General features: G+C 41.6%; 1 protein-coding gene across 1 annotated transcript in view; it reads left to right on the top strand.

Annotated features, from left to right (window-relative positions):
- Positions 1-22,677, top strand: part of DMD (dystrophin) — a 1,907,270-nt gene that overhangs the window by 828,221 nt on the left and 1,056,372 nt on the right. The window contains exons 29-33 of the mRNA XM_084843968.1: positions 7,686-7,847; positions 10,593-10,703; positions 13,439-13,612; positions 13,739-13,894; positions 21,671-21,841. Of these exons, the coding sequence (XP_084700094.1) occupies positions 7,686-7,847; positions 10,593-10,703; positions 13,439-13,612; positions 13,739-13,894; positions 21,671-21,841 (774 nt within the window). The remainder of the gene's footprint in view (positions 1-7,685; positions 7,848-10,592; positions 10,704-13,438; positions 13,613-13,738; positions 13,895-21,670; positions 21,842-22,677) is intronic.

Below are 22,677 nucleotides of genomic sequence, written 5' to 3' on the forward strand. Positions count from 1 at the left end.
CCCAGACCAGGGCCGTCCGCAGCCGGATTTCCGGCCGCGAAGGGCTCTGGGTAAAAAAAAACCACGTACACAAATGGTGGCAGCTACAGCTGCCACCATTTGCGTTCCTTATTTTTCGCCGTCTTAGTCTACGTCAATATTTACGTAGACTAAGACGAAGAAAAGAAAGGGGAACGCAAATAGCGTACTGGGCGCTATTTGCGTTCCCCTTTCTTGTCTTCATCTTAGTCTACGTAAATATTTACGTAGACTAAGATGGCGAAAAATAAGGAACGCAGACATATGCATTTTTTTTTTTTTTAACCCGGACGTGATAGGCTACATAAGTCTTTACGTAGCCTATCACGTCTATGGGGGGGGGGGACAAACAAACACAGTCTGCAAATGGCAGTGGCGGCAGCCAGTCGGAAGACCAGCCACAGCTGCCGAAGCCACCGCTGGAGCCGCCACCGCCCAAAACATCCACCACAGGTAAGTCTTGTCCCGGGGGTGATCCGCGGGGGGTGGGGGGTGGCAGGCCGTTCCACCATGGATTTTGGGGGTGCATTCCGAATGCCAGTGCATTCGGCCTCACTGAGATCCGTCACGGAATTCTCTGACATCTCTAGCCCCAACCTGGAATAGATTTGATTTCTATAAGAGAAATAAAACAGACATGCTCCCTCAACTATTATTGTAAATAGCGTCGCACCTGGTCACATGTGGCAAGTAAGATTTGCTTCCAGGATGACCTGGCAGAAAAGCTATTTTAACTGGTATTGTTTAATACCCATTTATGCTGCACAAGTGAGCGGTGTATTGCATTCTTAGTAGGCAGGCAGCCCAATAAAATGTCTATACGTCCTGTAGACTGTTCTGTACACTTATATGACAGCCTGACTTAAAATATGTAAATGCAAAAAAAAGCATAACATTATAGCTTGTCTACATTGGCTTAAATCCTAAGGTAAATAACTTAGGGAAGTCCACAGAAGGAAAGATCTCTTCCTTTCCCCTCCCCAGCAGTTCCTGCTCTTTCCTGAAAAATCTCTCTGGAGGGTCAGGTGAGAGGTCTTCATGAACAATATGGGATGGGGTGTGGTAGGCTGCTGGGAGATGGGGAAAATTACCCCAAACCAGGCTGGAATCCTAAGATAAGTTAACTTAAGGAAGCTCATGGAAAGTTTCCTGTCCCCTCTTCTTCCCAGCAGCTCCCAGTGTCCCATCCCACATGGATCAGGGCCCAATAGGAAATATGGATGGAGAGATCAATCTATTTCCTGTCCACGTATGTTTCACATAAGTTCACACATAAGTCTACTCTATACCATCCTATTCCTGCATTTAAAATCATTGTATTTAAATATGTAAAGACATAATTTTGAAAATACTTTCTCAGAAAATACTAATTTCTCAAGGTACACATTTCTAATCATATTTTATCTCAAACTACACATTTCTAAACATATTTTATCCTAAAAATACACATTTCTATATGCATTTTGGTATCTTTCGTATCCTTCCATGAACTTCCATAAGGCTGCAGTCATAATTAGGGTGCAATCCTATGTATGTTTAGACATAAAAAAAGCCCTACATGATGGCTGGGACCTGTAGGACTTTTTTCTGTCTATACATGTATAGGATTGTGCCCTTAGTGAAGCAGGACTTTACACAATTAGGGCATGTTAAACAATTAGGGCAAGACTTACACAATTAGGAAGAAAAAAATCCTACAGCTCCCAGCATCCTTCCAGCCAGCCATGCTGGCTGAAGCATGCTGGGAATTGTAGGACTTTTTTGTGTCTAAACATGCATAGGATTGCACCCTTAGTGAAGTAATTAATTAGGACTTACTTAAGAGCAGAAATGCATAGGATTAGAGCCAGTCCAAGGAAAGATAGCACTTTTCCCCATTTTGTGTACAAAGGTCGACCAGACCAGTAGTTGAATCTTCTTCAACTCTAGCAACGGGACAGCATCTTCCACTGCACCTGAGGACAGCAGACTAGCTTGGTGCATATACACAGCCTTTTCTGCTCCCCACTCCTCAGTAGCTGTTGCCTGAGGCAGCTGTTTCAGTCTGCCTAACGGTAGGAGTGTGCTGTAAGTTAACTATCATAGGAGTCAACCCACTGCATATATAATTTCTACATAGAAACACGAACGGCAAAACATATTTAATGTAGGAGTGGATAAGAGATGTATTTCATTTTTAAATGATGTTGGGTGCAGTGAAACAAAACACTTTGAAAGCACATTTGAAAACATTAATTAAAGTGAATATTACGTGGTAGCTTCTCTTGAAATAACCGTTAATGTATAATACACGGTGAAAATTACAGGCAGTTTCAGCTCCCCCCTTTTTAAAGCAGCATATGGGCTTGTATCTGAAGATCATAGTTCCACTTGCACAGCAAGGCATTTCAACCCACTCCTTTCTTGCTGCAGCCCCTTGTACCTGCCAAAATTCTGCTCCTGAGAGTTAGGGGACTACCACAGATGGTAGGGTATTGTTAGATCCAGACCACTTTGTTGCTCATTAAGCATTCTCCTCCAAAAATAACAACAACAAAAATAACAAGAACAACCAGGAGTGAGCAAATTAAAGCTACAAATATCTGTGTAACAACATAAGGGGCTTTATTTGTTGAAACTGAACTGTGATACATTAATAATAAAATAAGATTGCACAGATTTTGTTTTTCAAACTATATATTAATGGCATATGAGTTGTCATAATAAATTTTAAAAATTTAAAAAGTGAAACAAGTGGCTGAACACCAGTTTTATGCATTTGCATGAAGTAGGATCATAGAGCAGAGGCAGTTCATCTTCTTATTTTCAGATGGAATGCTCTCTCTCTCTCTCTCTCTCTCTCTCCCTCCCACCTTGTGAGGTGGATCTTTCAGCTCAGAGAAGAGTAATGGGGGATGGTTAGTTCTGTAGCTTTTTATTTATAGAGTTAAACATTCCTGCCCTCTGCCACGTTGAGTGGGTCAACTAATTCCTGTCATGTTGAGCATAAGTAGTTTTAATACGGGGAAGGGAGATACCCTCCAGCTGCTTCACTTCCAGTTTTGGCTCTGATCTATGCCTAAGTCTGGGGAAATTGCAATGTAAGATGTCTCTTGTTTGGGTTGGCATTTGGTACCTCAAGCATTTGGTACTCAGGTGCATTGAGAAGTTGACTTTTTCAGTTTACTTCTGCTGGTATTGTACAATTTTTTATACCTTGATCCTAAACTTGAAAGTTAGTCCGATTGATTTAAATGGGATTTAGTATTGCTGCCTTGAAATTTAATTTCAGAGGGAAATTATCAAGTCTAACTTAGGGAAGTGCATTGGATTTGGCTGAAGCCTGAGCTGAATCAGGCCCCTTCAGAACATTTTTGGTGTTTCCTGAGGTGAACTGGACTCCCCTCCAAAGTGGCTAGAACTGAAGCTGGTCCCTTCCCTGCACAAGGCTTTGTTTGCATTTTGGCTTTGGAAAGACAGACAGCGTGTCTCAAAAAAAGAGCATCTTTTGCTTTCTTTTTGTAAATGCTGAAGAAGGGGAGGGAGGGGGTTGAGTGACTGACAGGTCCACCTTCTAATCATCGGGCACATTTCACCAGGGACTTGGGAGGAGGGCAAAGATGGGACTGTGAGATGGCCATTCTTCCAGTGCCACCAGGATTCACTATAAAAAAAGTCTTAAACTGGTTTTCAATCAGTTCCCTAGCCCCTGCACTAGGGATGGAAGGACTCACTCCCATCCATGCTTGCCAGGCACTCGTAGGGATGGGGGAGAATTTCTCCCCGAAACTTCGGGGGGCCGAGTGCCAACGTGTTCGGCCCCCTGAAGTAGTTTCGGGGAGAAATTCTCCGCCTCCCCTGCCCCCCGCACCCCCCCGGGACGGGACTTACCTTTCCCGAATGTCCCTCCCAGCAGCGGGTCCCGGCGGCGGTTCATCAGGTCTTCGACAGGGGCAGAGGCGGCAGCCGGTCTTTCGACCGGCTGCCGCCGCTGCCATTCCAATAACAGTAAAAAAAAAAAAACGCCCCTGTGATAGGCTATGTGACGATTAACGTAGCCTATCACGGCTAGATTTGCAAAGTCAGCCATGATAGGCTACGTAAATCGTCACGTAGCCTATCACGGGTGACTTTAAAAAAAAAAAAAAGCGCGTACGGCTAATGGCGGCCCCCATAGGGAGCCGCCATTCACGTTCCTTATTTGGTCGCTGTAGTCTATGTAAAGATTTACGTAGACTACGGCGAAAATAAGGGCAACGCTATTTGCAGATCTAGCCTTTGCAGATCTAGCCGTGATAGGCTACGTTAATCGTCACGTAGCCTATCACGGGGGCGTTTTTTTTTTTTTTACTTTTTATTTCGCGGCGAGGCGAGGCGCCTCCTCCCTGGCCTGAATTTCGGCCGGGCGAGGCGGGAAGCCTCCCCCCCCGGCCTGAACTTCGGGGGGAGCAGCGAAGCGCCTCCCCCCCATCTCGAAGCAAGCTGCGAGACGAGGTAAGTGGCTTTCGTGCACCCCTAGGCACTCGCCAAACTGCCGCCACTGCCCACTCCATTCACCAAACAAACTGCACAAGGTCATGGATGGCCTGGGAAGCTCTGCGCAGCTCTCTAGTCCCCTTGCAAGCTGCCATTTTCCCCGGCTCTTTATTCTGCATAAAACGTCTTTTATGCAAATAGCAGCTGTAAAGCCACTATTGACACAAGATTAGAGGCATGAATGGATCTCTAATCTTGCATAAATCACAGCTTTATGGATGCCATTTGTGTAAAAGACCTTTTACGCAGAATAAGAAACCACAATTTTTATGCAAAATAGTGGCTCGCTTGGGATCCGGGCAGCTGCCTGGAGCTTGCCGTGTGCTCACCGGACCGTCAAGCAGCTAGCACAGTGCGGCAAGTGGGTGCGACCAGCTGGAGGGGTCCATGGACCCCAGTCTGGCAGGCTAAGCATGGGGGAGTCTGTCAGACTCCACCCCCATGGAGGGAGCCTGTGACATCTCTACTACCCTGCACTTATCCTCCTGAAACCCAGAGGGTTTCTTACCTAGAGAAACCTCTATATTTGCCATTTTCAAACAAATTGCTCCAAAAACCACTGGGGCATTGGGGGGAGGGGGAAATGAATCACACACACATACACCAAACAGTGTGAGGGCCTCCCTTCCACATAAACCACTGCACCTATCCTTCTGAAACTTTGAAATTTTCTTTGGGTAAATTCTATATTCTCTGCCATTTTCAGAAGAATGGTCCCCAAGGAACATAAGGGGAAAGAGCATCCTTTTTTGGGATACCCTCAAAATGTGAAGGCTGCTCTTGCACAGACCAAGATTCAACTCAAAATGTAGACCTTGGTTCAGCACATTGGAAAATGGCTCAATTCAGAGCTTGACTCAGGTACCAAACCCAAGTGGAGATTTTGAAATTCGAGGCATCAATGCCTCCCCATTGACTCTCATGGGAAATAAACAGCTATAACTTTTTTTCTGTCAGAAGTCCATAGAAGTACCTTAGGAGGATATTACATCTGCCAAAGTTCAGAACAATAGGTGCAGTGGGTTTTGTGTTATGCACCTTTTATATATACATATAAGAGAACAGCTGATGTCCATTACCATCTCTCAATGAAGGAAGGAAGCCAATGAGCTCCTTATTTCTTTTGATTTTCTCAGTAGATAGATTGACATCTGTTAATGGAATAAATACATAAATGAAATAACAGTTGCAAACATTAGCAACCACGGTCAAGATGATTTATTTTTTTAAAAGTAACAAGCAACTTGCAACCAGAGGCTGCAATCAAAGAACTTAAAAACTGCAAGACTTCCCGTCTTCCAAACCAAAGATTATTTACTGTATTTACTCAGAATGATACACTTATTGTTTCCACCAGAACTTTATCTTATCCACAAGCAGTTGCCCCCCTCTAAACAATGCTGGCACAATCCTGGTTCCAGAAAGTAAAATGTGATGCAGAATTATTTTTAAAGTGAGATGCAGGTTTATTGTAAATTTGTAATTCTAAACATCATCTGTGTTCAAGGTGACTTCTATTCTGAGCAAACAGATTATCTACAATCTAGGGTCTGTAACTTGTTTTTATTTGAATAACTCTGTGATTATACAACAAAAATAGAACAAGAAATAATTTTCTGTGATATTATTGATTCAGAAAGAAAATACAAGTGCTAGTGCAGTGTCGTTGTCTTTATATACATTGTCTATTTTAATTAAAAGAAATAAAGCTTTTGGAACTTGCATTTGGAAAGTAACCTTGGCGATTACACTCTTCCATTAAAGTTTTATTTAAGGTTTTAAATAAACTTCTTTTTTATCAATTAATATCCCCTGTTTCATATAGTTAACTGAATGGAAGGTTAGTGGAAATAGGTTGAGAGGTTAGTATCTTGTAAATGCAGTGTGCAGGTGTGGCAACATACTTAAAGTGGCTGAGGTTGTGCTGTGACTGTGTTGCTCCCAGGATATAAGAATGAAATAAAAGTGAGTGCTCACAACAGCATACTATTACCACTGAAGTCCTGTGTTTTTCACAACATGCACAGCAAATTTTTGCTATGTGAATAAAGACATGCTCACTGTACTCCATTCTGAATTGTCATGGGGGTGGGAGGAATTACAAAAGGCATGTTTGTTTTATGTCCTAGTGATGAATGCTCTTAGGAAATGGTTTTCCCCTTGTATTGATTTGGAATCCTTTACCACAAGGGTACCCTCGACATGGCCTTGGAAAGATGAGCATAGCAGCTCAAGTTTATAACAGGACATAACCTATATAAAAATGTTGGGGTTATAGCCCCTTCAGTGAATGAATCATGCAGAGGTAATGCAAATATAATACTTAAAACTAAATTCTGACAAGGCAGTAGATGAAAAATGGAGCTAAGATCCATCGGTGCCATCTTAAACTATGAAGTATGGAGAGAGAAGTAGAAGCAGCTGTACAATATATAAAGTGAGAGATGTTCTTAGCTAGATGAACAAAATCATTTGATTCTTATACATCATATCACAGGGCAGGTTTAGGTGATGTAACGTGCTGTGACAATATTAGGAACAGCCTGACTACGGAATTCCTTAGTTTTTTGTAACATTTAGTTGAATGCTGCAGCTATTAAGAAAAGTTATAAATTAGGTGAGAAATGAACCATAAAGAGTCCAAGGCAAAACATAAGGATTTACTTGATCCTGTGAGCAGTACCACTTAATCCATGCTTTGAAAAACTATTTATATCCTATGTGCCAATTTGTTTATAAGTAGAACTCATATCCGTCTCACTTGTTACAATGGATTATCTTAAAATGGACTGTGATGACGGTAACTCTGTTCTGACCAAAAGAAATCTCTTGAGATATATAATGAGATCAGGAGCTTCCCAAGGCCTCAGAATGAAAAACTGTCTAAGGAGAATGGTTGAACTTAATTTTGCAGTCTTCTACTCACCATAGAATTCCTCAATATTTTCTTTGGTTCTTTAGGGATTGGTTAAATATTATTCATTTAGTGGTGGTTATTCATTTAAAAAGGAAAATGGCTGGCAAAAAAAGACGAAATTTATCTTACAAAAAGGTGTTTGTGTATCAGTTAGAAATTCTTGTTCGTATTAACATCTCTGTTTTCTTATCTTAAAATTTCAGTGTCTAATCCTTTTCCCCTCCTTTCTTTTTAGGCTGTGAGAAGACAAAAGGTTCTTGAACAAAGTATCCATTCTGCCCAGGAGATTGACAAAACCCTTCAGTTAATTCAAGACTCTCTTGCCTTCATTGATCGACAGTTAACAGGCTACATTGCAGACAGAATTGATGCAGCACAAGTACCTCAAGAAGCACAGGTGAGTCTTACGGATTTAATCGTCTCTAATAGTGCTGTCATTCAAGTGGTCACTAAAGATCCTTTAATTGGATTATGTGTGCTGCTTTTTCCCCATTAATTATGATTTCTAGAATTTTCAGTGGTCTGAATTATATCTAATTTGTAACCCATTTCTTACATATCTAGTGACTGGAATAAGAAACCGGTACTGTACATAGGTATATTGTCTCCACATATATTTAATATTTTGCAGTAAATTCATATTTTACATTTATTTTATCTGTTCCTACACTGACATAACATTATTTTATGACAAAAAGTTAAAAGTCATTAAATTATTTTATTTATTTATTTATTTATTTATTACATTTCTATACTGTCCAATAGCTGGAGCTCTCTGGGCAGTTTACAAAGATTAAAAACATTAAAAATACAATATACAGAGATTAAAAACCACTTACACAAAAAATCACATGAACAGACAATATACACAAAAGAAACATATATCTAAAACAACTTCAAACAAGTCAAAAACAAACAACCATAACCATGAGACATTCCAGGATCGATTAAACACTTATTTACTGCTGAATGCCTGGGAGAAGAGAAAGGTCTTAACCTGGTGCTGAAAAGATAACAATGTTGGTGCCAGGTGGGCCTCATAGGGGAGATCATTCCATAATTTGGGGGCCACCACCAAAAAGGCCCTCTCCCTTGTTGCCATCTTCTGAACTTCCCTCAGTGTAGGCAGCCGGAGGACAGCCTTATTTGTACATTAAAGTAACAAAATGAATTCCTTAATTTCCTACAGTGCTTATTTTTATCATGCCATCAGTCACCCACCATCTTTACTACTTTTAGTTGACTTCTTAGTAAAGCTGATTGTTACTGAGTGATGCAATCACAGATATACTGTTTAATTACTAGGGGCAGTATCCAATGGTGTCTCCTCACTAGTGGTAATGACACTGCACTAGCATAAACCAACATTAGCACAATGTGATTAGTGCTTATTAGACAAAGGAGAAAAGCTAGGCAACTGCACTGCCAAAATTCAGTGGCAAATCACTATTTCCCCCCTTTCCCTAGTGAGTGCTAATGACATGGCGCTAATGTCGATTTACGCTGGACTGCTATATGAATTGAAGTGTCCCCTCTTGCTTTTTATGTGTTCTCTGCTCCTCCCTGCCCCACCCCTCAGACTATTGTATGTAGCATGGAAGAAAAAAGAGATGGAGAAGGGGAAGAAATGTGAATTCATCTGCAGCAAGTCATCTTAAGATAAATTGGCCTACCACCTACTGCCACTGCATTGAAAGTTACCTCTTGGTAAAGCTACTTGAATGAGGCATAATGTTTTCTTAATATTAAAAGTGCAGATGAGAAAAAGCACAATTTCATACAGTTCCTCATTACCCACTTTGTTCATTTTGAGCTAACTCAAAATCTGTTGTGAAATTTACAGATAAACATACTTTATATTATATTTTCTAATTTTCAGGCACAAGACATACCCTTCATTAGCAATGTATTTATAGAAAATATGGAGTACCTGAAATGCTTATGTGGTTAAAATGTGAGCTAGATAAAATCGTGTAACAGATTTTTCTCTCTCATTTTGCGGTGATGATTCTAATATTCTTCTTGATGAGAAAGAAAGCTGCCAGATATTTCCTGGTATAGCTGTTTTCTCTGGTAATTGTTTCGCAGTTCTGCCACTAGCAGATATTCATTTTCAAACAATTTGCACATAAATTGGTTTGAACTGATCTAAATTAGCTCATATCAGTGTGCAAGATATGCATTGTTTTCCATGGCATTGTGGTGGTCAGTACTGTACAACCCAACTCATTTTTTTCTTATGAATCCAATCTTTCATGAGGTGTCAAGGGTTGAAATTTATACTGTAGTAATTTTATCACCCACTGGTTCTTGCTGAAAATAATAGACAGAAATACTTGCTAGAAAATCACTGGGATTATTACATTTAACATTTTTTCATCAGTGTGCTTTTGTATATTTATCCCATTTAGCAGGGAGCAAGAAAGCTTATGTTGTCCAAACTAAGACCCATTTTATAATTTTAATGTATGTATTATTACCATATTAAGATGATGCAGTTTAATAAATACAGAGAAAACAGTGAATCTGAATGTCAGAAGGATCCTGGATAAGCTGTTTCCAAAGAAAAGGCAAACAAAAGCAATAATTCTCATATATATTGGGGGGTTTCCCATGGTTTTAATTTTACTTGGAAGGAGAATTGTAATTCAGGCAAGAAAACATTTGATAAGTTAAATGTTGTCTTCAAAATGTGGTGTCCCTGGAACAAACTTATACTTTCTGGTTTAATGTTCAAGTGGGTGTAAAAGTTACTACTATCATTTCAAAGGAATTAGAGGAGTAGAACAGCTGCAGCACAACGCAGTGTCACAAACTTAGTGATCCATCCTCTGTTGTGCTCACACAATAGATCTTTTAATTCCTCTTATGCGTAGTACCTGCACCACGCACGCGCGCACACAAACCAACCTGCTCCAGAGGGTCTACCCAATCATCTGGAGCAGATTTTGGGGATGCACTGGGGCAGGGGAGAGACGGAATCCATTCTGTCCATTCCTTTGGCGAATTGATATTGTTAGATTTCACCCTTAATAATTTCATAGGATTTCATTTCTTCCAGAGGCTAGATATAAAATCATACATATTTTCTTTTTAAAAATAATCTACTTTGATTTCAAACACATCTGCTTTTTTTCAACAGAAAATTCAATCAGAGTTGACAAGTCATGAGATTAACCTGGATGAAATGAGAAAACGGAACCGGGGTAAAGATGCTGCCAAGAAGGTATTCTCCCAAATCGACATTGCACAGGTTTGTACATTCACCTTCTTTTACATATTCAGTTTAAATCCTTTCTTTAAAATACAGAGATATAAACAAACCAGTCATTCTTAACAAATAATTATTACCTCAAAGGATGCTTTTCTCTAGTTTTATTCCTGTTTGCTTAGTTTTTAACATTTATATTTGGTTTAGGATGAGGCAGAGGAAAAGGTTGGATTTGTCAAATCATTGCTTCAGAGTTGACTCCTTTCAGAAGCTGACTCTTTTCTCAATGTAAAGTAGCCAAACTGAAACAACTAGTTGTTGTTGTTTTCATTTTCATTAATACCCCTCTGTTGTAAATGTAAATACTTCAACCAAAATATTTTTTAAAATGTGAAACAAGTTCAGAGAACCCAAGGGATCTTTAAACTTTTTTTTCATGATGAGCAGCCAGATGGCAAACTTCATTTGCAATTGATGGGACATTTAAAAGATGTTTGTTATATGGTATGGAAGTCAGATGTTCAAAAGGTGGGGGGGAATCAAAATTCTTCTATGCTTGCTCCAGACATTTTCTTCATCATAAACTTTTTTGTATCCCAGTCTTCATGTTTGGGAAAGTGAACATTCTGAAATATTGCATGAGACTGCCAATTATTAAATGTTGCTAACTGTATTTTGATTCTTATCTACTGTTTAACTTGTTTGTTGTTTATTCGGTCAGTCGCTTCTGACTCTGGTGTAGCAGAGAACTGCTGCTGATTTTTAAAAAAAAGGGGGGGAGCATTACTATTCCTGTGGATCTCTAGGGAAGGATTCAACAGTACTTTAGCGCTAGTGCTATTGCTGTTGCTCAAGCTCTAGTGGTAGTGCACCATTGGATCTTTCACCTAAATTGTAATCATTCATTCCATAATGAATTATTTGGGTTATCCTGAAATGTTTGCATACCTTATCTCACCCTTTCCCAGAAGGATGATCTGAAACTGTTTGTGGAAAGCTACTCCACTGTTTCAAATTACCTGCCTGCCTGCCTGTGTAGATGACAAAGAATATTCCAAATGGCTGCCGGTATGTGCTGGCATGCATCAAAGCCCACCATGGCTTAAATAAGCCAACTGTGGGCTGTTCAATCATGCAAACTGGCCCAATATCTATACAGGTGGAGTGGGGGCTCCTCTGGGGATATAAATGGTGCCCTTCTGAAAAATCCTACAGCCTCTGAGAGGCCAACTGACAAGCTGTACGGCTGCAGCTGTAACGTTATAAAATATAGCTAGCTTCTGTCAGATGGTAACAAAAGTGACAATACTAAAACCCATTTTGCATGTCTGAACAGCCCACTATGGCTTATTTTGCAGCCAAAATGGCTGCAACGCATGCCAGTGTGTACCAGCAGCCATTTTGAATATTCCTCACGCTGCCATGGCGTGCCATGTCATGCAAACCTGGGCAGCAGGGGTTGTTCGAGGGTTAAACTGCCCTCACACAATTCTAGAGCAGGACACAATAAGCCATGGCTAGATGGTAAAGATTCAAATCCCGTCTGGCACATGCCGCAGCTATTTTGATCGTGTGAACTGAGACATACTCTCAGTAGTGTTTCCACGGTGAAAAGAGGTAAAAGGGGACATGTCAGGGGTGGATTGGGAGAAGCTTTGGATCCACCAAAGCCCCCTTATTCCCCTGACATGCCCCAGGAAGTGTTAATGGGATAGGGAAAATTAAAAGGCCAAACAGGAATTTAAAAACCAAAAAATTCCCCATATGTACATGCTGGCAGGGCTTAGGAAATGGCTGTTTCTCTGCCAGAGCATCTCCACGCCACCACCTTAGGATTGCTTTGGCAACTGTATTTCCTAGAATTGATCTTTGGAATAATAATTTTTATAGGAATCCATGCATTGGTGTATTTGGCTAATTTTAATATAAGCAATGAACTACAACAGCATTCCCTACCCTGGTGCTCTGTTGGACTACAACTCCTCAAATCTCCCAGCTAGCATGGCTGGCTGGGGGATACTGGGAGTAGTAATCCAACATATCTGGAGGGTGCCAGGTTGGATAAGGCTGAACTATAATCTACTTGCAGATCACATATTCTAAGGCTATTGAGCTAATTATTGAGCTCTGGGTTATCATTACTACTGATCTGATTACTTGCATGAAATTTTGGGGAGCTTGCTCTCTATCCAAAGAATGCTACAGGAGAGTGCACAGTGCAATTGCTTGCCAGCTTCTTGTATGATTTCCATTTCATGCTGGCTTCTAAATTTTGGATATTAATAAAAGGGGAATGTGGGAAGCCCTCAAAGAATGCTTCCTAAAGCATAGCAAAGAAGTTTTCCAAGATCTTTCAAAGTATTATGTAGAAACTGAACTCTTCGGTGCCCCATTTTAAAAATCTACAGAAAATAGGATAGGATAGGATAGGATAGGATAGGATAGGATAGGATAGGATAGAATAGAATAGAATAGAATAGAATAGAATAGAATAGAATAGAATAGAATAGAATAGAATAGAATAGAAGGGTTGGAAGGGGCCTACAAGGCCATCGAGTCCAACCCCCTGCTCAATGCAGGAATCCAGGTCAGAGCATCCCTGACAGATGGCTGTCCAGCCTCGTCTTGAATGCCTCCAGTGTGGGAGAGCCCACCACCTCCCTAGGTAAAACTATGATTGTATGTAACTGGCATTCATAATTCAGAATACTACAGCACAGAGACTTGCTCTGCGTACTTTGCACCTCTATTTCTCCTATCTCATATGTTCTTTTCAGAAAAAACTACAAGATATCTTCATGAAGTTTCGCTTGTTCCAAAAGCCAGCCAATTTTGAGCAGCGGTTACAGGAATGTAAAAGAATTTTAGATGAGGTAAAATTGCAAGTGCCGAAGTTGGAGTTGAGGAGTGTTGAGCAGGAAGCGGTGCAGTTACAGCTGGATCATTGTATGGTGAGTATTTCCAATGGAATAACACCCATGCAGTTTGACTTATCAGGTAATTCTACTGGCATTTTCCAAAACTCAATGTAATTTTGTTTAAATAAAAACAATGTTTATCTTTTTTGTGTTGGCTAGAAATTATATAAAACTCTTAGTGAAGTGAAATCTGAAGTGGAAACAGTCATAAAAACTGGGCGTCAGATTGTACAGAAACAGCAAACAGAGAACCCCAAAGAACTGGATGAAAGACTGACAGCTTTGAAATTACAGTATAATGATTTGGGTGCCAAGGTATGTTTCCCAGCATTCAGTGCAAAACTAATTTCTTTATCTCACTTGTAAAGTGAAAGATATCTGTTCCCTTTAGGTGTAATGTCTTTTCTTTTTTCTCTCTTAAAGTATTTTGATCTTATTTATGTTTACATTCTTAGTGGGAGAATATATCCATGCCCTTAGGTGAATATTCAGAGTGGTAATTTAAATATTCAAATAATGTAACCAAACTATTTCATTTCATGTAAGATTGAATCTTCTGTGAAGTATATTCCATCCCTTTGAAATAACCAGTAACTCTGCTATTCAGATTTAATTGTAGGGCAATGCGGAGCACATTTAGCATGAAATATATTTTATGTATGGCAGATAATAGTAAGAGCTTCTAAATAACTATGTATGGATCACACATACGTTCATAGAATATCTTGCACCTGGATGCTTGTAATGGCATCCCTGAATCAATATTTTGGCCACGTTCAGATACCACAATAACCCATGGCGGCTTAATAAGCTACTCACAGTAGCTTACTTTTGAAATAGTCCACGATGCCCCACCACACGACTGGGCTAATAAACTACTGTGAGTAGTTTATTAAGCTACTGTGCATAATCTGAGTAATCCCCATCCCCAATCCTGCTGCAGTCCTCCTGCCTGAGCAGTGGTGCTGTTTCACCCATTGACAACATCACAGCAGCCTGTTTTAACCTTCCACAATATCCCAATGAGAGAGGAGAGGTGTGCGCTTAATTCAGGGGCTTAATTCAGCGCTTCCAACATCACCCTGAAAAGGTGGCTCTAAAGCTCTGAAAGTTTGCAGGATCAGGACCAAACTTCATACAAAGTCTCCCCTAGTCGGGAGGCTCCTGATGCACCATCAAAACTTTGCACAATTATCCCAGAGGAGGAAAAATCCCAGGTGCACCAAAAAGGGGGCGGCACCTACACTTTGGGGGTTTGCAGGATCAGGACAAAACTCAATTGCACATTTCCCCCCATAGCCATTGCTGGTGTAGATGCCTTTATTATCCAAAATCAATGACAATAAAGTGGAGCTGTGCATTTCACGGTCCCACTAGACACTGTTAGCAGAGCCACTTCTGTTTGCTATAGCGCTAAAGCGCAATTACACATTCCTCCCTCCCCCCATAGCCATTTTGCTTCTTCATGGAAAAGTGGCCAGAGAAGGAAAAAGAGGGTGGGAGCTATAACTCCCTGACAGTTTGCTGGAATGGGGCGAAATTGCACAGGTAGGGTGTCTTCATGAGTTGCCTCCAGATGCTGTAGTGGATTATTGTGAAACCGTGCTTCTTCATGGAAAAGTGAGCAGTTCTTTCCCTATTCCCCTGTTTTCTCCTATTTCCCAAGCTGCAGTTTCAAAGCAGCAATCTGGGAAGCCTGTCATTGTGTAACTTTTCTGTAGTGGGGTAGTGCTATAGCGCGACACTGTCATTGTACTCATGGAAGGCTGTCATTTTGTAAATGTAGCATGGTATCAGGAAAGGCTGTGCTTGTTAGGCTGCAATTGTCCCATCACTGCTTGTCAGATCTTGGAAAAAGGGCTCTGCAAGCTGGAGAGCCAACTCTGTAGGCAATCGGAATAAGCCACAGTGAGCACCAGATGACACAATAACCCATGATGGGTTAAATAACCCTTACTGCAGACCATGGGTTCTCAGAGTGGCTTATTTTGGCCAAATAAGCCATCATAGATTTAAAAATTCCTGACAGACAACACAGTAACCAATAATGTGTTGAATAAGCCATCGGTTCCACGCTGTGATGAGTTTGCACGGCACTTTGAGGATAAAGTCTAGGGGTGGATGAAAGTCACTTACCTGTCCTCGAAGGACGTTCGCGATGGGGGGGAGGCGCTTCGCTGATCCCCCCGCGAAGTTCAGGACGGGGGGGAGGCTTCCCGCCTCGCCCCAGCCGAAATTCAGGCCGGGGAGGAGGCTTCCCGCCTCGCCCGGCCGCGAACGCGAAAGCTAAAAAAAAAAAAAACGCCCCCTGATAGGCTACGTGACGATTCACGTCGCCTATCACGGCTAGATCTGCAAAGTCAGCCGTGATAGGCTACGTCAATCGTCACGTAGCCTATCACGGATGACTTTAAAAAAAAAAAAAAAGCGCGTGCGCTAATGGCGGCCCCCATAGGGAGCCGCCATTTGCGTTCCTTATTTAGTCGCTGTAGTCTACGTAAAGATTTACGTAGACTACGGCGAAAATAAGGGCAACGCTATGCCACAGCAGCCAGCCAAAACACCAGCCACCGCCGCCGCCGGAGTCGCCTCCACCGCCTCCGCATCCGCCCCAGGTAAGCTGTGTCCCAGGGGGATTCCACGGGGTGGTGGCGGGTGGGAGGTCATTCCACCACAGGTTTCAGGGGGCCGAATGCCAGTGCATTCGGCCTCACTGAAATCCATGGCGGAATTCTCCGCCATCCCTACGCCCAGAGAGCTTCAGCTATTAGGCGGTATAGAAATCAAATGGAATGAAAGAAAGAAAGAAAGAAAGAAAGAAAGAAAGAAAGAAAGAAATAAAATAAGCCATCATGTGTGGCTTATTTAACACATCAAGGGTTATTGTGTTGTCCAAACCCAGTCACAATGTGGGGATCTTTGTACATTGTATGGTGTGTTTCTATATGTATAGTTAGCTATACAGTGGTGAGAAAAAGTCTGTGAACCCCTTAGGATTGTCACATATTTCCAGCTAGGGATGGCCGTGAATTTCTCCACGAATCTCGGAGAGGCTGAATGCGAAATTGTTGCATTTCCCGAAACAATTTCCCGAAATTGTTGGTGAAATTCTCCGCCACCCCCCCGCCACCCCCCAGGATGGGACTTACCTCCCTCGAATGTCCCTCTCGGCGGCGGGTCCCAGCGGCGTTTCGTCAGGGGTGGGGGCAGCGGCCGGTCTTCCGACCAGCTGCCGCCACCGCCATTACAAAATAAAGTAAAAAAAAAAACACCTGTGATAGGCTACGTAACGATTAACGTAGCCTATCACGGCTAGATTTCCAAAGTCAGCCGTGATAGGCTACGTTAATCGTTACATAGCCTATCACGGGTGACTTTGAAAAAAAACAAAAAAGCGCGTACGCAAATGGCGGCGCCCATGGGCACCGCCATTTGCGTTCCTTATTTGGTCCCGGCTAGTCTACGTAAAGAATTACGTAGACTACGGCAAAAATAAGGGCAACGCTTATTTTTTGCTTATTTAAATATTTGCGTTGCCCTTATTTTCGCCGTAGTCTACGTAAATCTTTATGTAAACTACTGAGACCAAATAAGGAACGCAAATGGCGGCACCCATGGGCGCCGCCATGTGCGTAAGCGCTTTTTTTTTTTTTCAAAGTCACCCGTGATAGGCTACGTAACAATTAACATAGCCTATCACGGCTGACTTTGGAAATCTAGCCGTGATAGGCTGCGTAAATCGTTATGTAGCCTAGCACGGGTGTTGTTGTTTTTTTCCACTTTTTATTTCGCAGCCAGGCGAAGCAGGGTGCCTCCCACCCGGCCTGAACTTCAGGGGGAGAACTGAAGCGCCTCCCCCCCACCACAAAGCAAGCTGCGGGACCAGGAAAGTCCCTTTCGTACATCACTATTTCCAGCCTAAAATATTATTAGGTCTTAATTGAATCCCATAATTCTAGATAAATAACAATAGTTAACTTGAGTAAACAAATCACACACACACACACATTATGCTTTTTCAGCATTTATTTATCCACAACTGATTCAACATTCAATATCCATATGTGAAAAAGTATGTGAACCTTTAGATTCAGTACCTGGACTTGATAACTAACTGGAGAGGAAAACAGCCTTTAACCATGAGCCCTTCCACCAACCTGATTCTAGACCAGGGGTAGCAACTTTTGGCCTTCCATGTTTCGTCTACAACTCCCATTAACTCTAGCCAGCATGGCCAGTGGTTAGGGATGGTGGAAGTTGTAAGCCAAAACATTTGGAGGGCCACAAGTTGTCTACCCCTGCGCTACACTAATTTTGCTTTGAAGAAAAAAAACATGGCTGACAGAAACACAGAGGTCCATGTAATGTAATGTGCTGATTTATCTTGCCTCCGGCTTGCTGGTGGGTGAGGTGATGAGCTTTGCACTTGGCCATGGAATAAGGAGACAGTAAAGGTAGGTGGTAAAATAGAGTGCAAAAGGGGATGGAGTGGGATATTCTAAGACCTGCTTGGTCCCTGGTGCACCCTCTTTCTGGTGCAATAGTTGGTTTAACTACTGTACTGAAAGATTGTATTGAGAGATGATAAGCAGAGCAACTGTGTAAAAAAGAAAGACCTTAAGATGGCAGTATTTCCTATATTTCTTTTATAACATTTAAATTAAAAATGAAGAAAAGAATTATTTTAATACTTTTCCCATATAAATAGTGAAAAAGGAGAGCAATGTAAAGTTAAAATTGCATCTGTGTTTATTATTCTTTTTATAAACTCAAAGTATCACACATACATAGTCTTGTACACTCTTAACTATTTCAAAAATTAGAATTTTAGAAATAAACATTAATATTAAGACATTTTTAGCCCACCAAAGCAAAGGAACCAAGATAGACTGTGGCTGCAATCTTATACACACTTAACTTGGCAATGAGTTTCACTGAACGTGGTAGAAATACTTCTGAATAATCACATGCATAGGATTGGGCTGTTACTAGTACACAAAAGGTAGTAGATTTTGCTTTTTAACAATTCAGAAAATTGTTAAAATGGTAAAATTAAGTAATCAAGAGTTTTAATGGAAAACATATTTTTGCAGTATCTGTATCTGTGCATATATAAAAAATAATTGTGGGAATAAAGCTGTGGTAGCTAAACACATGGTGAAAGTTCTTGGATAAATTGCATTTAAAATGATACAGCTACATAGCGCATATTGTGCATATCCAATCATGGGGCAGAAAATGTCTTAATGTGTTAGCAACACATTAGTGAGGGAAAAGGGGAAGTGACTAATGATGATGATGATGATGATTCTAAAACAGCTGTTGCCTCTTATGTACAAAATGTAGGACGCTATTTTGAATCTGTCTCTCTGAACCTGTCAATTAAGTTGCAGTGGTTGAGCTTTTAGCAGCAAATCTCTAAAAATCCAAACTGAGTATTTCTCAATTAACATTTTCAGAAATGTGTAACAAGGGAAAATCTGCAAGGAATTCCAGATTATATGCAAGTACCAGATTATCATTGCCTTTCAGTGACCTAAATCTAGTGTAATGTTAGTGGAAGAAATTGCTGCAAAACAGAGCTCTGCTGCCTTTTCCCATTGTGCAAGCATTAGCAGGCCACTTTGTAAACCTAAGATCTGCAACCGGTTGCACAACCATTTGAACAAGTAGTTGGATTTAGTTTAGAACTTTAGTTGGATTCTCCCCTTGGACATCGGAACTTGGTTTCTGTTAGTGCAACAGCGTTCGTGCTAGCAGAATGACACTGATGGATACAACCCAGTATCTGTTCAATATCTGCTTCAAATTATGAAAATGCAACAGGCATTATTAAACCTTTCAAAGTTATTGTTTATGAGTCAGCTTCTGCATAGTCATTGGCTTGGATCCTAAGTTTTCATTCTACTTTCATTCACAGAAGGAGAGTTCTGCACATGAAAGACCCCTTTTGTGAACAGGACTTTCCTTTTTTGAACAGAATGAAAGTGAATCCAAACCATTCTCTTATAAAGATCCAATGTCATTTGAAATTAAACTAAAGGAAAAAGCAGGTGCTACCATAACATTGAAGTCACAACTGGATGACAAATAAATTGCTAATTTTCATTAAACTTACAGGGCTCTATGTTCCAAGAGTTGCTGCTTTAATTGCTTCCATTCAGCTCTGATTCATCATTCTTGATGTCTGCTACAAGATAACTAAGAGAGATAGAAGTCATATGCAGAACTGAATGAAACGGGCTGCAACTTCTATTGAATTAATACATTCCAAAGTTTGGCATTAAAAGGGCATAGAAATGTAACAGCAGCATATGTAAATATGTGTAAAGAACACAAGTTAAAGCATACTTTTAATCTTGACTCTGTTTATTTTGTTCAAGCTAACTTTAGGGCACAATCCTATGGCCGCTAGTCAGTGGCTAGATGGCCATAGGATAGGTTGGTTTCCGGGAACCAACCTCGGAGCCCTCAGTCTGAGGTCGGTTCCCAGAGAACCAACCCCCACCCTCTCCTGAACTGCCTCATTGGCTCCGCGCTCCGCACTCATAAGACCAGTGCAGAGCGGTAAAAATGGGGCATTCCCAGGGGTGGCCTAGGGCAGGGAGGTTGGAAATGCCTGTACAACACTTCCTATGTGTTGTCTGGACGCCATTTCCCGTGCTCTGAGGTCCCACAGCTAAACAGCCGAAATTGACTGTCTAGCCATGAAAGCTGGGCGGGGGAAGCGAGGAGGAGATTCACTCCTCCCTCCCTGCACTGGATAGGCAGTTGCCCCTGGGCTCGGAGGTGACCATTGATCCAGATTGGATTGATCCCTCCGAAAATTAAAAGATAGAATTAATTTAGCTATTCTTTATTTGTTTGGATGCCAAGTAGTTCTTCATTACTGGAAGACTAACAAAGAATGCATATCATAATAAAGTGAATTCTGAGTGAAATATGGACTCTAATGTTTAATGAATTAAGGTTAATGTTTTAAAGTGAATTCATGACATCTAGTTGCAGTCACTAGAGCATTAGGTCTGGGGAATAGGTCTGGGAAGTGTAGATCTAAGCCAGAGGATGGATAGCCTCTACAATCATGGGGCAGTGATAGTGGAAACTTTTGACCAAGAATTAGGGATGGGGGAGAATTTCTCCCCGAAACTTCGGGGGGCCGAGTGCCAACACATTTGGCCCCCCAAAATCGGCAGTGAAATTCTCGGCCACCCCCCCGCCACCCCCCCTGGGATGGGACTTACCTTTCATGAATGTCCCTCCCGGCGGCGGTTCGTCGGGTCTTCGTCAGGGTTCTTTTGACCGGCTACCGCTGCCGCCATTACAAGGAAAGTTTTTTTAAAAAAAACCACCCCCATGATAGGCTACGTAACGATTAACGTGGCCTATCATGGCTAGATTTGCAAAGTCAGCCGTGATAGGCTACGTTAATAGTCACGTAGCCTATCACGGGTGACTTCGAAAAAAAAAAAAGCACGTACGCAAATGGCAGCCCCCATAGGGAGCTGCCATTTGTGTTCCTTATTTGGTCCCTGTAGTCTATGTAAAGATTTACATAGACTACAGGGACCAAATAAGGAACGCAAATGGCGGCTCCCTATGGGGGCCGCCATTTGCGTACGCGCTTTTTTTTTTTCAGAGTCACCCGTGATAGGCTACGTGACGATTAACATAGCCTATCATGGCTGACTTTGCAAATCTAGCCGCGATAGGCTACGTAACGATTAATGTAGCCTATCACGGGGGTGGGGTTTTTTTGTTTTTTTTTTCGCGGCCCGGTAGACGGGGCACTTCTACCCAGCCTGACTTTTGCCGGCGAGGGATGGGGCGCCTCCCGCCCAGCCTGAATTTCGGCTGGGCGAGGCGCGAAGACACCCCCCCCTCGCATGAACTTCGGGGGGAGAAGCGAAGCGCCTCCCCCCCACCACAAAAAAAGCTGCAGGACAAGGTAAGTCCCTTTAGTACATCCCTACCAAGAATAGGCATAGAAAATTACAGCCAGGATGATTGGCATGAGTCACAGAAGCACTTTGGGTGGTGGAATGTTTAGAGGCTTGGACTCTTAATTCCCCTCCCCCCTTTCCTCTGCAGGTGACTGAAAAAAAGCAAGAACTAGAGAAATGTTTGAAATTATCTCGGAAACTGAGAAAGGAAATGAATGCTCTGACAGAATGGCTGGCAGTGACAGATTCAGAACTGACAAGGAGATCAGCAGTAGAAGGAATGCCTATCAATCTAGATGCTGAAGTTGCCTGGAGCAAGGTAATAATATATATTTTCCTCCATTGTAAACTCACATATGTTTCCTTGGAGTTATCTCACTGTCACAACAACACTTCGTCTCCCAAAGTTGTATACAACATATAATTTAAACTATAAATAGTTTTGATTGTGTCTTTTGCTATCAATAGTGTTTAATGGGTAGTGATATATACTGGAAAAATGCTGTAACAAGAAAAAGTTGGAGCCCAAAATTTAATACATTAATCTTAAGCTAGACAGCAGTATAGTTTCTGGGAACAATACTACACTTCTAAGTTCTTGCAAGGCACAGGGTGGTGTGAGAAGAGGAATACTTCAAAACAAAAACTCCTACATACACTTTTATATATTTATTGAGAGGTATCCTTATTTTGACCTTCACAGGTTGCTATTTTTTTTAGCTTAAATGGGGAACTTACTACGGTCTCATTGCCTGAGTACCTCATAACTGTCGCATTAGTAAACATTGCCAAACATTGGCCTGGTTTGCACATCATGACAACCTACTTAAAAGAAAAAGAAAAAGAGTGAATGTCATCAGCATATTGGTGGCACCCTGCTCCAAAGCTCCAAGTGACCTCTCACAGCAGTTTCATGTAGATACAAAACAACATGGGGAACAAGATAGACCTCTGTAGACTGTGGGACAACAAAGGCCAAAGGCTGTGGAGTCCAACAGTAATTCCCCAGCACCACCTTCTGGACATGGCCTGACAGAAAGGTCTGAAACTATTGCAGAATAGTGCCCCCAAGGCCCAGACCTGCCAGATGGTCCAGAAGGATACCATGGTTGATGGTAAGCCACCTAGAGGTCTTAGATAACTTATAGCATCATG

This window comes from Heloderma suspectum, chromosome 3, assembly GCF_057233095.1.
Source record: "Heloderma suspectum isolate Gila_16-S chromosome 3, 16-S_ref, whole genome shotgun sequence".
NCBI classification, from domain to species: domain Eukaryota; kingdom Metazoa; phylum Chordata; class Lepidosauria; order Squamata; family Helodermatidae; genus Heloderma; species Heloderma suspectum.